General features: G+C 48.1%; 1 protein-coding gene across 1 annotated transcript in view; it reads right to left on the bottom strand.

The window, feature by feature from the left end:
• Window positions 1-5320: 5320 nt before the first annotated feature.
• DCAF17 (DDB1 and CUL4 associated factor 17) overlaps window positions 5321-15606 on the bottom strand; it is a 58141-nt gene continuing 47855 nt past the window's right edge. Inside the window, exons 15-16 of the mRNA XM_088470414.1 lie at window positions 15163-15318; window positions 5321-5552 (exon numbers count right to left, since the gene is read on the bottom strand). Of these exons, the coding sequence (XP_088326540.1) occupies window positions 5439-5552; window positions 15163-15318 (270 nt within the window). The 3' untranslated portion in view covers window positions 5321-5438. The remainder of the gene's footprint in view (window positions 5553-15162; window positions 15319-15606) is intronic.

Here is a 15606-nt window from a genome sequence, read left to right as displayed (position 1 = left end):
CTAGCGGCGGCGGTATTCCGGCTGTTAAGACCCGCGGGGGGGGTCCGAAAACGGAGATGTAGCTGCTGGCTTCCTGGAGCAGTACTACCCTGCGACCATCTTCGTTTGGGGGCGGGGCCAGAAGTCCTGGTGTTGCCTTTTAAACGATTGCCATTTTAAAAATACTGGCAGACTTGCCGGAATCTCACCAGAGTCTGCATCTCGCAGGCTATTACAGAAGAAAATTAGTCGAATCGAGGATCGCATCTTGGGGCAAATATATTAAGCTTGGGAAGTGATAAAGTGCAGAGAGATAAACCACCAGCCACTCAGCTCCTAACAGTCATGTTACAGGCTGTGTTTGAAATATTACAGATGGGAGCCGATTGGTTGCTTGTTTATCACTCTCCACTTTATCACTTTCCAGAGCTTAATACATCTGCCCCCTTATGTGCCATTTAATAAACAGCCGATTTGACCAGGTGAGATCGGACCAAGAGAGCAGCGTGTACTCACCTTCCACCGTTCTCGCAATTTTACACCAGTAGCAGGGCCGCCCACGTGGGTGGTACAATCATTTTCTTATGTTATTTTGGCAGTCTGGGATTAAAGGTCACAAGTATAATGGTATAGGTGTGTACACGCGTATCGGCACTGTGGTCAGGACTTCCGACTGGGCGTAAAGCCGGTCGAACCATGGAATTGAAAGAGTGATCGCAAAGGTGTGTACCCAGCTTTATAAAGAGGTCTTTATATAGAACAAAGTACTCAGACCCTAGTTAACCACCTTAGAACAGTGGCCCTGATTCAGAGCCGGACGCTTTGACAGAGAGCTCACTTCTACTTCAGGGCCGGCCTTCTTGTTTTTTAGAGCGGCCTCCTGGCCGCTCGCATAGCTGTGGGTGACCACCCACAGCTATAGTGAGCGGCCAGGAAGATGGTCGCGATGGTCAAGACCATCGGGCTTGTGTCGAGACCCTTGTGGTAGGGTCTCGTTGCCGCAAGCCCCAGAGAGATTTCGGCTCTCACAGAGCGATGTCAGTGGGGCCGCCCCCAGATGGTAGGTGTTCACATGGGAACGCCTCCGTTTGGGCAGCCACTCCCCCGGCTCGCCCACCAAAGGGGCTGTGCTGTCACTCAACATCGACAGCACGTCCCCTTTGGAATGAGACCCGGAGCGACGGTTTGCCCGTCGCTATCCGGGTCTCGTGCATGCGCACAACGGAGCTGGCTCCGTCGTGCGCATGCGCACTGGGCCACCATCGACCAGCTTGCGAGTGAATAGCGCTCGCGAGCGGGTCTGAATCAGGCCCAGTGGTCCCCAAACTCGTTCCTAAAGGCACTCTAACAGTCCAAGATTTCAGGATATTCATACTTAAGCACAGACAGACTTAATTAGTACCTCAGGGCCGGATTCAGGAAGCAACGCACAGGAGAGAACGCACGCACTTGGCCGATATATCCGTACTGCACATGCATCGCAATGCGCGTGCGCGAACTAGTCAGTGCGATTGGGTAAGCATATGCAGACTACACGTAGCGTGTACACAGACCCCTGCAGTTAATGACAGGAAGTGCCATTTGTGGGTGGTGATGGGGGCTGGTTGGGCGAACGCAGGCGTGTCTGTGCATTGGGACGCCGTTTTAGGGGCGTCCATAATTAAGCCATTGCAGCGACGGACGCAGTGATGAGACTCCATGCACACAGGAAGTTACCAAGATCTTGCGCGAGGTCTGCAAATGTGGTCGATGGTTCTCGATGTTTACGCTATCTTGCGTACTGATCAGGCTTTGAGAGAAGGGAGATGGGGAGGCTGAATATAGGGCTGGGCATCTGCATCTTGTGCTGCTGTCTCCGGGCGTATGCATTGATTAGCATATTCTCGCAGCGGACGGGTGCGTGCGTTCTCTCCTGTGCATTGCTTACTGAATCAGGCCCTCAGTCGTCTATGCACAAGCATGGATTTCCTTAAAACCTGAACGGCTAGGGTGCCTTGTGGACTGAGTTTGGGAACCCCTGGCTTAGAAACAATCATGTATTCATATTTTAATAAGAGGTAAACAAAGATTTGTCTAATGAACTCTTCATATCTGTCACTGTGCAGGTGACATCGGGACATCCACAGCACTGGACACAAGTGTTTGACCTTGGCATAGAATCAGGTAATCTGATGTGGTTTATACCACAATATTTATACAACAGCCTTCTGTACACACGGTTATCTCTCCTAATGTACGTGAATAAATACTTCAGTGAGTTCTGTAGACTTTCCTGGCAGCAGACGCCCAATTTATTGAGGGAATAGTTTTAAGTAAAACATTGTGAACATTCCATGCAGGAAGTTTCCATCAGTGCCATATTATTCTGCAACACATTACAGATCGCTAGGCTTGTGTCTCTCACCCACAGGTCTCATAAAAAAATTAAACAAACTAATCAGATTTATTCCCATGTTTCATTGTACTGTGGGCCTGATTGAGAGATGTAAACGCTAATGCATACGCTGCTGCGATCCTGTACGTCGCTGCTATGCGATATTATGCTAACGCTGTAGCCGCCTGGAAATGTATCATGACACCCACTGTCTGCAGATAAGATCCAAGCAACTGCGTACAAACACTCAGCTGTGGTCGAAGATCATACTTACTTGCCCTCCCGATTCGGCCGGGAGCCTCCCGAAAATCGGGTGCCGCTCCCGGCCCCCCGGAAAGGCAGGCAAGTCTCCCGGCCCCAGCGACTCACCTGCATTAACCCCGGCAGCGGGGGGCCGATGACGCGATTCGCGCTGAATCGCGTCATCGTAGCCCCGCCCCCTGCATCACAATGCCATTAATCTCGGCATTGTGAAGAGGGGGCGGGGCCACGATGACGCGATCGTGCTGTCACACCCCCATGCCACGCCCCCAAAAGATGTGTCATCCTCTGAACCACGCCCCCTTTCCCCACGACACGCCCCTTTTTTGCCTGCTATACTCCCCCGTGTGGTTGCCGGACAGCTCCCTCCCGGAAGGAGGGAGCTCAGTGTCGGCAACCCTGTCGAAGATCCTTCCATAATCCACCATCTGAGAAAACCCATGTCCGAACAAAATGGCCACGGGAACTGAGACACTGGCGCCATGCTTTCTGCATCCGGGATCTCAGTTGTAGGCTGAGACACGCCCACAAAGCGGACGCGATACGCCTGCGTTAGTGCGCAGTGTGACCATGACGCAGGCACAGTTGGCCAATAATTGCTCTACTGCGTATATATCGGCAGGCTCTGTGTGTCTTGGAAAAATCAGTGCAGGTTATAACACGAGCTCGAAATTATTTTGTTCAATAGAGGTTCCTCTCCAATACATATGGATGGTGCAGCTGATTATTAGAAAGCAAAGGCTTGGTTGGACACCTAAAGCAGATGTGAAATAGGAGCAGATATGGAACAAATAACTAACTGCTGTTGGCGCACACTTTTCAACCAAACTGTGGTTATTATCTTGAAAATGTTTGCTTTAAAATAGCTATATATAAATATATATAATTTCTTTCAGGTTTTTTTTATGTATTTCATGCCTGTCTGTTATCACCCAGACTTGATTTATGACCGTGCTCATCACCAACTGTAAAAGCGTTGCGGCACATACTGGAGCCATATAAGTAAAAGTTAATAATGATGTTAATAACTTATAAAAGTCATGAACAAAGTCCCAGCAGAGTTTTCATAGCTGCGTACAGCCGATGCTGACAAGGAGAGGAGTTCTGTCAGTGACTATTTGGTAGTAGACTTACACTCCTACAGTAAATATACAGAGCACAGGCTAAACTGCAGACTGCACCTACTACGCTGCTTGCATAGGATAAGGATACTGTAGGCCCATTAGTCAGAGATGCATGGTGGGTGCATTTTCCTAAGACAACCCCTTTAGTTTGTAGAACGGTTCTAAACTGTATTAGGCGGAAAAATATAGAGGCAAAAAAAATAAAAAAAAGACATTTATCAGGGACAAAAAGCAAATGGTGGAATAAAACCCTACAAAGGTCATTTGTAAATTGTATACCTCTTAGTACTTTTATTAGTTGATATCTAAGAATATTAAAAGAAAGTGAAACAATATTGTTATTTCTATAAACTTGTTTATTGATGTGTATGATCTGTAATGTAAAAATTTCTCTCCTTAAAAATTATTTGAGTTAAAAAAAATATATATATCGAAAGTCTATTAAATTTAAATATTTTATATGGACTCTAAACCTATATATTAATTTATTAACAGTTATTTACATAGTGGTTAGAAAAACGCAGGCCTGTCGGACCGTTTAGACGCCATTACATGGGCGTGTATAAAGTAGCCATAGCCATCTCCTTCGCAGCATGAGCGCCCTCTGCCTGTCAGGAGAGCTGCAGTGTTTACGGCCGGTCAGACCTGACTTACATGCTGCCTGAGTGCCTGATGTGCGTAAATGTTACCGATATTTAAGCTGTTGCACGTCGTCAGGCCCTTTGTGGGACTCAAAACCAAGGTCACAGCGCTGTGAGGTAACAAGTTAACCATTGCGCCACTGTGGTGCCCTTTCTATTTGCCTTACACAAATTTTAAGAGATACATGTAAAAATATTCTTGCTAAAGGACATTGCCCAGTTTCTGATGGCGCCAATAAATCTGCTTCTGAAGACAGTCATTCAGTAGAGAGGTCATTGTTTATCCCCTTCCCTCCACCATCAATGCCTTCACATCCTTCCAGAGCTTTCCAGCCAACATCCCTCACAGTACCATAGCTTCTGGGTGGGTGTGGATTGAAAGATCTACAGTGTCTAAACAGACAGCCAATAGATAGACAAGGTTGAATGGTCGACTATTACATGGTTGACATGGACTTAGGTCTACAGAGTCAAATGGTCAAAATGTCACCACACAAATGGTTGACACAGAAAATGTTGACTTTTTTTAACCCTAATAGTCACCCTAACCCTCCCCCTAGTGCCTACCCCTAACCCGCCCCCTGGTGACTAACCCTCCCCCTAGTGCCTAACCCTAACCCTCCCACTAGTGCCTAACCAGTGCCCTCTTTCTTTACAGCATCTCTCTAATCCATCATCATGAAAAACAATGTGTCAACCTTTAACCCTCAACTTAAGTCCATGTCAACCTTTTAACTGTGGACCACTTGCATGTCAACCATCTGGTGTCGACCTATTGACTATCTATCTAGACACTTGCATTAGGATACACTTCTGAGTGCAGCCTAATGTCTAATGACAAGGGACAGATGTGTGATTAAAGAGATCATACACAATTAGTTATTAGGCACAATTATACATAGAAAACATTTAAGGTTAGTAACTATAAAAAACACTTTGTTTAAAAAATATATATTTATTGCTTTTAAAAACAAATGGTACAAAACAAAGTGTGATGGTACAAAACATTATTAAAACGTCGCTAGAAATGAATTTATACAGATATCAGGAGCGCCTGTCTCACTCCTCTGGGCTGCAGTGCATTTTATACACATAGCATGAAAAGTTACGGTTGGGCCTCTCCTCTATGTGTATCAGAGTGTCGCGATCAAACACCAGGGCATGGCTGTGGGTCTGCAAGAGGAAGAAAGTGGTTGCACATTAATCTTCAATTGTGGTGCTGGGCAGGGGCTAATGCTTAGAGTAACAATAACAAGAGATATGGTAAGAACTTACCTTTGTTATCTCTGTTTCTACGAAGTCCATAGGGTCCACAGGGTTGACCTTGGGGTATAGGTTGGGAACCAAATCCGGGCACCACGCAGTTAAAGCTTTTAGCTCCCAGGATGCACTTGGGTTCCCTCTCCCTATAACCCCACCCCCAAGCCAGAGGCACCTCAGTTTGTAAGTAGCCAAAGACCGGAGGAGGAGAGAAAAAGAGAGAGAAAACTAGAACACTCGATAACCATACTCACAGAAATGGGAGACGGAAAACCGGTGACCAGCCACACAGCCCATTCGAAGCCAGGTGCGTCAGGGTGGGCGCCCTGTGGACCCTATGGACTTCGTAGAAACAGAGATAACAAAGGTAAGTTCTTACCATATCTCTTGTTTTCTACTTCAGGGTCCATAGGGGGTCCACAGGGTTGACCTTGGGGATGTCCCAAAGCAGTTCAACCAAGGGAGGGGACGCTCCTGTGCTGAGAGGAGAATCCGCCGCCAAAAAGGAAGCATCCGGAGAGGCAAAGGAAACCAATGCCTAGAACCTTAAAAAGGTGTGGACAGAAGACCACGTGGCCATCTAGCAAGGCAAAACAGCCAAGGCGCCACAGCGAGCCACCCACGAGGGTTACATGGCCCGAGAAAAAACAAGCATCAACAACAGAAAGGCCTACCCATGGGTAGGCCCCTGAAGAAGACATACGAGGCCGTCCAGCCAACATTTGGCCATAGGCCGGCCATCCTTTCCTGTTAAAACCAGAAATTTCAGACCACCAATAAGGAGTCCGATTTCCGTCAGGAACCTGAACGGATCACATAAATCCACAGAGGCCGGACCACAGTCAATGAGGCCACACCAGCCGAGAGGACTGGGGACTGAATGGCCTCACCATAAGTTCCAGAATAATATGGAACCTAAAAATCACTAAGAAGAAACACAGGGTGAGAGCAACTCACACCCTGACAAGATGACCTCCAGAAGAGGGAGCCACATGAGAAGGCTCCCAATTCCGACACTCACCTGGGTGATATAAACTCCCTGAGAGAAAGCCAAAGCAATAGACCATGTAATGGCTATCACAACCAGCGGTTCCATTAACTTTCCCTGGAGTTAACGAAGAACCACTACTAACTCCCAAGGAGTCCCTAGGGAGGACAAATGGAGGCATAATCCAGAAAACACTCCAAAGGATGAACTGGATATCAGAGCGGAGCAATTCCATATCTTAATCATACTGACAGTGTAGAGATCCGCACTGTCAGGAAGGCCAGGCCGAGGGTGAAACCCAAGCCAGCCGGAAGGAATGCCAGAATATCTGGAAATCCTGGACCCCAGAGGATCATATCGACAGGTATAATACCATAAGAATTATGGCTGCCACAGTTTGTGGTAGGTCCCAGCAAAAGCTGATCCATGTGCTCTAATCATTCCAACGATGACAAAGCCAGGGAAGCCGTAAGACCACTGTAGGGACGCAGTCAAAGACAAACTACCCAGGTCCAAGGCAAACCCCAGGACCCTGAGACAACAGGTCTGGGCAGTGAAGCATCAGGAATGGAGTATCGATGGAGAGACTCCGAAAAACCAAGTACCCCTGACATCTGGGGCAATCAGGAGCCACCAGCAGGAAAGCATCTCCGTCTCGATTGAAACACTTCCCTCGAGGAAGAATGGAGACCGGAGAACACAGGTACGCAAATTGGAAGAACCACTTCACCGACAAAGAGTCACTGAAGGTTGCTTCAGAATCCCCAGAGTTGGACTGTAACACCATAGTGTGATAGAGTCAGAAGGCCATGAGGGTCACCTCAGGAGGACCCCCCCCCCCTGCTCACCAGGAGATGAAACCTCTCTTGGGGAAGAGACTAGTCCCCTGGATGCACGTCGTGATGGCTGAGGACTCCCGCTTCCCAATGGAGAGCACCTGAAATGAACACTGTCGAGATGGTCGGGAGGAGACCCTCAGACAATGTCCGAATGGATGACATACCTGACATTGCCACCCAACGAACAGTATTGCTAAAAAGGAAGCCACTGTTCTGACCCTGTCGGACTGAACTTTTTCAGGTTCACTGGGAAACAAGGGCTATGCCAGAGTGAAGGCCCAAGACAGGCTAAAGTTCCAACAAGTTAATTGACAGGGTGGAATCGACAGACATCCAACTGCACTGAAATGGATGCGAACCAGACACTGTCCTTAGCAAAGAATACCCTGGACGAGATGGCCATAGTCACCCGAAAAGGGACCGACTTGCCTCCGGGGAGAGCATCATCGTTTGAACAGTGATCAGACAGAAAAAACTTGTTCCATCTGGAGATAAGCCAATTATGGAAAGGCCTGGAATGGAACTAAGCCCATTCCACCCTTCCAAAGGCAGACACTGAATAGTGGACCATGCATCCCAGAGTGTAAAGACATATGTCTACTGCGCAGACATCCATGTACTCCTAATGGAAGAGTGGAGATGCCGTCTTACGCCAGAAGAATTCTCAGATTCTGAGAATCCAGCAGGGCTCCTAGGTGAAGAATACCCAGAAAGGGATGCAGGGAGGACTTTTTCCCCATTGATTAAACGTCTGCACCCTGAAGAAGCCACAGTCAACCTGACCCGGCTGTAAAGTACCCCGGTGATCCTGCTAAGAGCAGGAGGCCATCCAGGTACAGGAGCATTGGGATATACTGAACAGAAGAACTGTCAGAAAATCCAAAACGCTGGTAAACCCCTGTGGGGCTGAGAGCAGTCCCAACAGGCAGAGCCTGAAAAATCGTAAGTGCTGTGATACAGCAAACCTCAGTCCATGCTGAGGTAAGGTCTCTGTAAGTACCCGTAGGCACGCGTCCTGTATATCCAGTGATACCATAAAGTCCCCAGGTTCCAAACATAGTATGATGGAGCATAGGGATTGCCTCCTGAGCCCAGGTAGCTTTAGGAACTGGTTCAGGGAAATGAGACAGAGAATAGGCCAAAGAGGACCATTCAGCCACCGCACCAGAAAGAAAGCAGAACAACCAGTCCCTCGCTGAGAAAGTGGGGATGGCCCAATTAGCTCCGCTTACCGCAACAACTGTATAGCTTTCTGGATTTGTAAGGCCCTGTTCCGAATAAGGGCCTGAGTACCATCACATGGAAATAGGCCGCCTGAGCAAAGAGAGTGCGTACCCTCCTACCCACGTAGCCGCGGCAACTAGACACTAGTACCGGGCAAACTGAGAAAATCGCCATCTCCCAGTGGTAGGCCTGTCTCGTCAGGCTGACGATATATCCGTAGGTTCAGAAGCAGGATCGGCTGGCAGTCCAGGCCTGCACGGAACTGGATATGTCGGCCCTTGTAAAGGCCGACAGTCTATGAAGAAACAGACCTTTAGGCTGACCCAGAGGACAAAAAGACTTAATAGTCTGAGGCCCTATAGTGAGCATAGCTGAAGGCGGGAAATTTGTACTGCCACTGTCAAGGTCAGGACCCAACAAGATATACCCTATAGATGGTATCTGCACCTCTGCATTCCCAGAGCGCAGCCATAGGGTATTACGGAGGATACAGTCGCAGCCGGAACTCTGAAAGTTAGGAGCTGGTATCCAGTATAGGCATGTCCACCTATGACAACTGCATATATTACATGAGCGACCAAATACATTTGAACCCCAGACATGTTGGAGGGGAAAAAACATTACAAATGCATCAGCTCAGTATGCAATAGTATTAACCAACCATGCTATAGCCATGGTAGGATGGGTAACAACCCCTGAAAGCGAGTATACTGATTTCAGGCAGAGTTACCCCCTACGGATCAGAAGAATCCGACCACGCAGGAATGGGAGGCGTAGTAACGTCTGTAATCATACGAGTAACATGCCCATCCACCCCAGGAGGGGCTCATGATGACCCTCAGGGAATTTGGGACAGGAGACCAAACACTGTTGTAATACCTCATATCTGGCAACAGCCAGAGTCCCGCCATGCGATCCACCCGCTAGTCAGCAACAGGGAACCAGAAGGCACGTAATACTGAGGGTGTATGATACAGGTGCAGGTCAACATTCACTCTAACCAGAATGGACCTGCTACCAGCCCTAAAACAGGGATAATAATACTTGAGATAGGCTTCCCCCCGTGTAAGAGCCCAAAACAGTATCCAGTTCACGGTAGAGCCAAGTGGGAAGTAACCACAGGGCGTCAACCACGCCAATTTGCATTTCATAGAAAAACGACATCCACCCAGGGTGGCTGTTGAGGTAATCCCTGCAAGGGGCATGACAGACTATTGTGGCACCAGGGGGAATTCATATACTCGAAAAACCCCTGTAGGGAGCGGTAGTCTGTGTCACAGGGGAAGAGTGCAAGAAACTGCGAGATACCCTGAGATGAAAAGGGCAGTATGGTGAAGTAACCCCAAGTGAGGTACAACAATGGTGCCCGCCCGGCGATCCGCAATTAAGAGGATCCCGAGAAAACAAACCGCCCAAGGGGGTCGTGAAAGGGGCCGGCACCCGATGACGCCACATACAGAACCCTTTAAGAGTTAAATCCTCCGCACTAACACCTGCAGCACATGGCTTGCAGGATAGTAAAAATGGGTGCAGTATAACGCTCTATCTCCTGGTCAAACATATCTGACCAAGCCTTGTGATCAAGCAGCGCTATACTGGTCCTGACTGATACTAAAACTTAGCTGCAGGGACCCATTTTCAGCGTATGCAACACACAGTTCCACTCAAAATATGGCAACGTGCAGCACGCAACAGTATGTGACAAACCTCACAAATATTAACAAGTATATAAATGTGAGTCTCAGAACCACCCCAAGTACAGCTGTATTAGGGCAGATAAGGAAAGGGATAGATATACACTGACAGGTGAGAGAATAAAGTACAGTCAGCACTAGCATAAGTCACATACAATGCAGATATACACATATATACATAAACATGTCATATAATATACTGCACTATTACACTGCATTCAACTGCCCAGATTCAGTGTCTGGGAAGGCTACAGCGCTGTGTACACTGACCTGATGGTGAGGTACACAGGGGGACTGGGCTCACTGCCATCTCCGGAGATCTCTGCTGCACCACAGAGAAAATGGCCGCTGGAGACCTCAGAAGAAGCGTGGCCCGCGGAGGAAGCAGCTCAGCGACGCCAGACTATGGATACTGAAAGGCGCGCTGAGCTGAGGGGAGGAGCCGCTGTAACAGGGAAGGCTGTCTCCCCTGGCCGGCTATTAACCCCCGGGACGCCGGCTCCCTGCACCGAACACTAAGTCCCTGGTGGTCTAGTGGACACACGGGATATGGGGGGGCCCGCCGCCACTGCCGACGCCTCCGGTCTGTCCCCAGAGACCGGAGGCACAGGACTGCATTTCAAATGCGCGGATCACCGCAAGCGGTGACCCGCGCCTTACCTGCTCCCCGTGGATCCGGCAGCAGTCCTGGGCGCCCGCAGAGTCCGGCTAGTACAGACTCTGGGGTCCCGCTGAGATCCCCAGATCTGTACTGGCATCTCAGCGCCAGCGGGGTGACGGAGCGGCAGCTTAGACGTCCTATGGACAGTCTGACGCTGCCGCTCTGAAGAATCCAAAGTAAAAATAAAAAACTCTGTCCTTTAGAAAAAAATAAAGCTTAGGGGCTGCTAATCAGCTCCCCACTGCACTAAACGGTGACCCGATTCCAGCCGGGCACCAACTTAAACTGAGGTGCCTCTGGCTTGGGGGTGGGGTTATAGGGAGAGTGGACCCAAGTGCATCCTGGGAGCTAAAAGCTTTAACTGCGAGGTGCCCGGATTTGGTTCCCAACCTATACCCCAAGGTCAACCCTGTGGACCCCCTATGGACCCTGAAGTAGAAATATATTTTATTCATGCATAGATCCAAAATAAGATCACACTAATCAATGGAACAACACTAATTATCCACACAAACAATATTTAAAAATATACAAACTTTACACCTGGGATATTAAAAAAAAAAAAAAAAGATTTTTGTGCTCTGTAAAATCCATTCCTCGTAATCCACCCGGAACATTATTACTCTGGGTTACAGGTTTGGGCATTTGAGTGGACACTAAACAGTTAACCTAAAGCTAATCTAGCTCCTCACCCCTCTAAGTCCTCCCACCTACAAGGAAGCCCAGTTTTTTACCTAACAAAGCTGAATGGAGAATACAAAATCTAACACAACAATATGCTACAACCACGGTCGGGAGTGCATAGTCCACAGATGAATTACGAATAATGCAGTTTACGTTGAGTACGACAATTTCCTCTGGCATCCAATCTGGGTGACACTGCTACTCTGGTACTACCAAAAGCAAGCCTAAGAGCTTGGGGAAAGCTCCGACATAGCTGCAAGCAAACACTTTACCCCCCAAAACCGGCATATTAGAAATAAAGGTGTGAAACCTGTAAAACATAGTAAATATGTGCACAGAGGACTAGATAGCCACCCTGCACAGCTGTTCAACTGAGGCACGATGGTTTGCGGCCCATGATACACTCACGGGAATCCAGCATTGGCCTGCCAGTGGAGACATACACCTGTCTGATAGTGGTGCTGAGCCACCATGCTATCTACTGCTTGGACCTGCTTGTGACCATCACAGAGCACCAACAGGCCGTCAGTCCATCAGACTGTTTAGTGCAGTCAAGGTAGACCCTCAACTGCAACAGTGTACCCAACTGTATGCAAAAGTCTGCTTAAAGAAACCTGATCTAGAAGTATTTTAATGCACAATTTCTATTTATTTGCTGAATATACTGAGAATGTTGGGTGCCTGGTTGGTCAGAACTTATGCACACCCTCCTTTGTCAGACATTGTAGCTTCAGTGTGCTTCTTGTAGACAGCTCAGAGTCTTCCTATTCTTTTTCCACTCTTCCCTGCAGACCTCTTGTAGTCCAGATATATTCTTAGGCCTTCTGGCACACAATACGTGCTTGTGAAGACCATTCCAAAGCCTTAACTAGTGTCACCCCCGAGCTTTATTCTCGAGTAGACTGCCAGGAAAAATGTGCTTGCCGCCAAGCACTTATGACGCGGACGGCAGGGAAACGTCAATGCAGCGTGACTTATTGGACGGGCCACAGTGTTCAAGCTGAAGGGCAGAGCAGATCTCTCCTCCATTATAAAGGGAAGGATGCGGTTGCCGGTGGAATGAGTCGTCGATGAACAGAGCATCTCAGTGGCCGCGTGTTGTTTGTTACTGGCCATTCTCTGTAGCCAGTAAGTGTGGTAGTATGTGGGCAGCACTGCCATCTGTGTCCAGATAGCAAGTGAGACAGTATCTGGTCAGCTCTTAAAAGTGTATTTGTGTCCAAAAAGCAAGTGGGTAGGATGTGGTCCGCTCGTAAAAAAAAAAAAAAATGATATCGGTGTTCAGCCAGTTGTTACAAATAATGCATACACGTTCAGCACACGAGCTTAAATAGAGCAAAACTAGCTGCTATTGGGCTGATTATACCTGTTAGCACAGCTGATGTGAAAGAAGATTTTCTACTCTAAAATGTATTAAGGATTGATTTAGAGACAGTCGCAACGCCGATGTTTTTGTAAATGGCCCAATTTTCTTTCTTCTGTGCATGCGTGTAAGTCATAATGCGCAGATGTGCCGCGATGGTCCTGCGACAGCAGTTGCACCGAGGATTTATTTGCAAAGTGATTGACAGGCCGGTACCGTTCGTGGGCAGCAACTCAAATGCATGCATGTCACAACCGTTTTCGGGGTGTGTCTCAACCTGCTACTGCAATCCCGTACGCAGTTGCGAAGGCTCCGGCGTCTCATTTCCAACGGCCATTCTGCGCAGCCATTGGGTTACTCAGAACTTTGATAATAGACTGATCTACGCCTGAAGCGTCACTAGCGGGACCAGATCCTACAGACTTTGATTATAAAAAATCTGCAGACAACTGGGCCTCTAAGAAGACAATAATTAATATATAAAATGTTAATCTCAAGTTTAAATGTATATAAGGGCTGGATTTAAACATTTCAATATTGCGGAGGCCCCCACCCGGCTACTTCTTTATACCACCCGGCTGGCAAAAATGTTCTGGGGAAAACACTGTTAATCTTTCTTTCTGCAGGTACTGCATGGTTGATTTTGGATTATTGGCCCTCATTCAGAGCCGCTCGTTAGCGGCAGTACGCTCGTTCCGAGCGATGTTTGCACATCTGCGCATGCGTACGGTTTTTAGTACGCATGCGCGAACCAGTCAGTGCGGCCGAAAATCGTTGGTACGCAATATAGCGAGTGCCTGCTATTTTGAGTGACAGAATGAGGCGTATGTGGGTGGTAACAGGGGAAGGTGCTTGAAAATGGGGAGTGGAGATCCGAACGCAGGCGTGCTTAAAGGTCAAAACGGGCGTTTTATGGGTGTGCATATTTAAAACAGCAGCGTCAGTGACCACGTCACTGGGTTATTTTTTAGCCAGAACTGCTCGCAAATTTGTGGTAGCAAACACCAACCACAAGAATAGCGAGCAGTTCATACGCTGGTCGATGTACTCGATTAATCTAATAAATAGCGGACATGACGTAGGATGCGAGTGGCCAGGGGGCGTTTTTAACAAATAAACGAGCGTATGTTTTGCTCGCTCGTTCAGACTTAGAGGTGTGAACAGACTACAATGTGCGTACGGATCATTTGAATAGCCACCCCTTGTTTTTAAACGAGCGACCACAAATAGCGAACGGCTCTGAATGAGGGCCATTGTCCTCAAGAAATATCCAACATCACTTAAGCTACAATTGCCTCACTGGATATTGGGCAGTAGCTTGTGGGATTTGTTATATATTCAGTTGCCCTCTCCTCCCTCAGGTGATCCATCACACTGTCACACAGCGTTTGAAGAAGTTGTGTTTTTCCCGTAAGCCGTAAAAATGCTTATTATAATTATCATCATTTATTTATATGGCGCCACAAGGGGTCCACAGCTCCTCACAAAGTAAATAAAAAAATAGCAACTTACAGTACAAAACAATGCAGGACATGGACATAGCTTATAAACATTGCTGCAATAGCGATCATAACACTCATGTTTCATCCTCCCATCAGGACAACGCACCAGCCCACACAGTTCTCTCTGTGATGCAGTATGGGGCTGAGAAACAGATTGCAGTGCTAGAACACCCTCCATACTCGCCAGACCTAGCACCATGTGACTTCTTCCTTTTCCATAAAGTCAAATCTGTATTCAAGGGAATACATGAAGGGAGGGGCAATGCACGGCACACAGTGGGGTCTGTTCTGGTTGCAGGGTGTGTGACGCAGGGCCCTTGGGCCGCATCCACCGCACACTTTGTATGTATAGAACAATCCAGTGTCCAGGAACCAGATCTAATAGATCCTGGGCACTGTGCTGGAGTCAAAGTCACTGACCACCTGGTCCGAGCAGCAGCATGTTAGAACAGGCTCTCACCATCATGGCAGGGCAGTTATCCATGTCCAGCCAGAGAACACTGGTTTATAAAGGACATAGATGGGCGTTTAAGGGATGGGAACTTGGAAACAAATGCATATTTCTTACCACATCCCAAGATTCCTGCAATATGATCTTCTTCAGAATTCTCCCTGTGTCATTGCAGTGCAGATCAACATGTGCTCTTCCTTGTACATCTATCTGAGTCACAGCCACCACCGTCAGCAGATCCAACTCATCTTCATACACTACCGCCTTGAAGGTCTGGTATGGAAAGTAACAATTGTGAATGGACAACTTCCAAAATTATTTCCTAACCATGTTCCCTTTCCACACACAAGAACTTCAGCAGGGTTCCCCCAGCCATAACACTCTGGGCCTGATTCAGAGCCAGATGCTCTGAATCAGGGCCAGCCTTTTGTTTTTTAGAGCGGCCTCCTGGCCGCTCGCATAGCTGTGGGTGACCACACTCAGCTATAGCGAGCGGCCAGGAAGATGGTCGCGATGGGCTTGCGACGAGACCCTTGTGGTAGGGTCTCGTTGCCGCAAGAC

Source organism: Taudactylus pleione, unplaced genomic scaffold, assembly GCF_031769625.1.
Source record: "Taudactylus pleione unplaced genomic scaffold, aTauple2 ptg000004l, whole genome shotgun sequence".
Taxonomy (NCBI): domain Eukaryota; kingdom Metazoa; phylum Chordata; class Amphibia; order Anura; family Myobatrachidae; genus Taudactylus; species Taudactylus pleione.
This window is presented reverse-complemented; position numbering and strand designations above follow the sequence as displayed.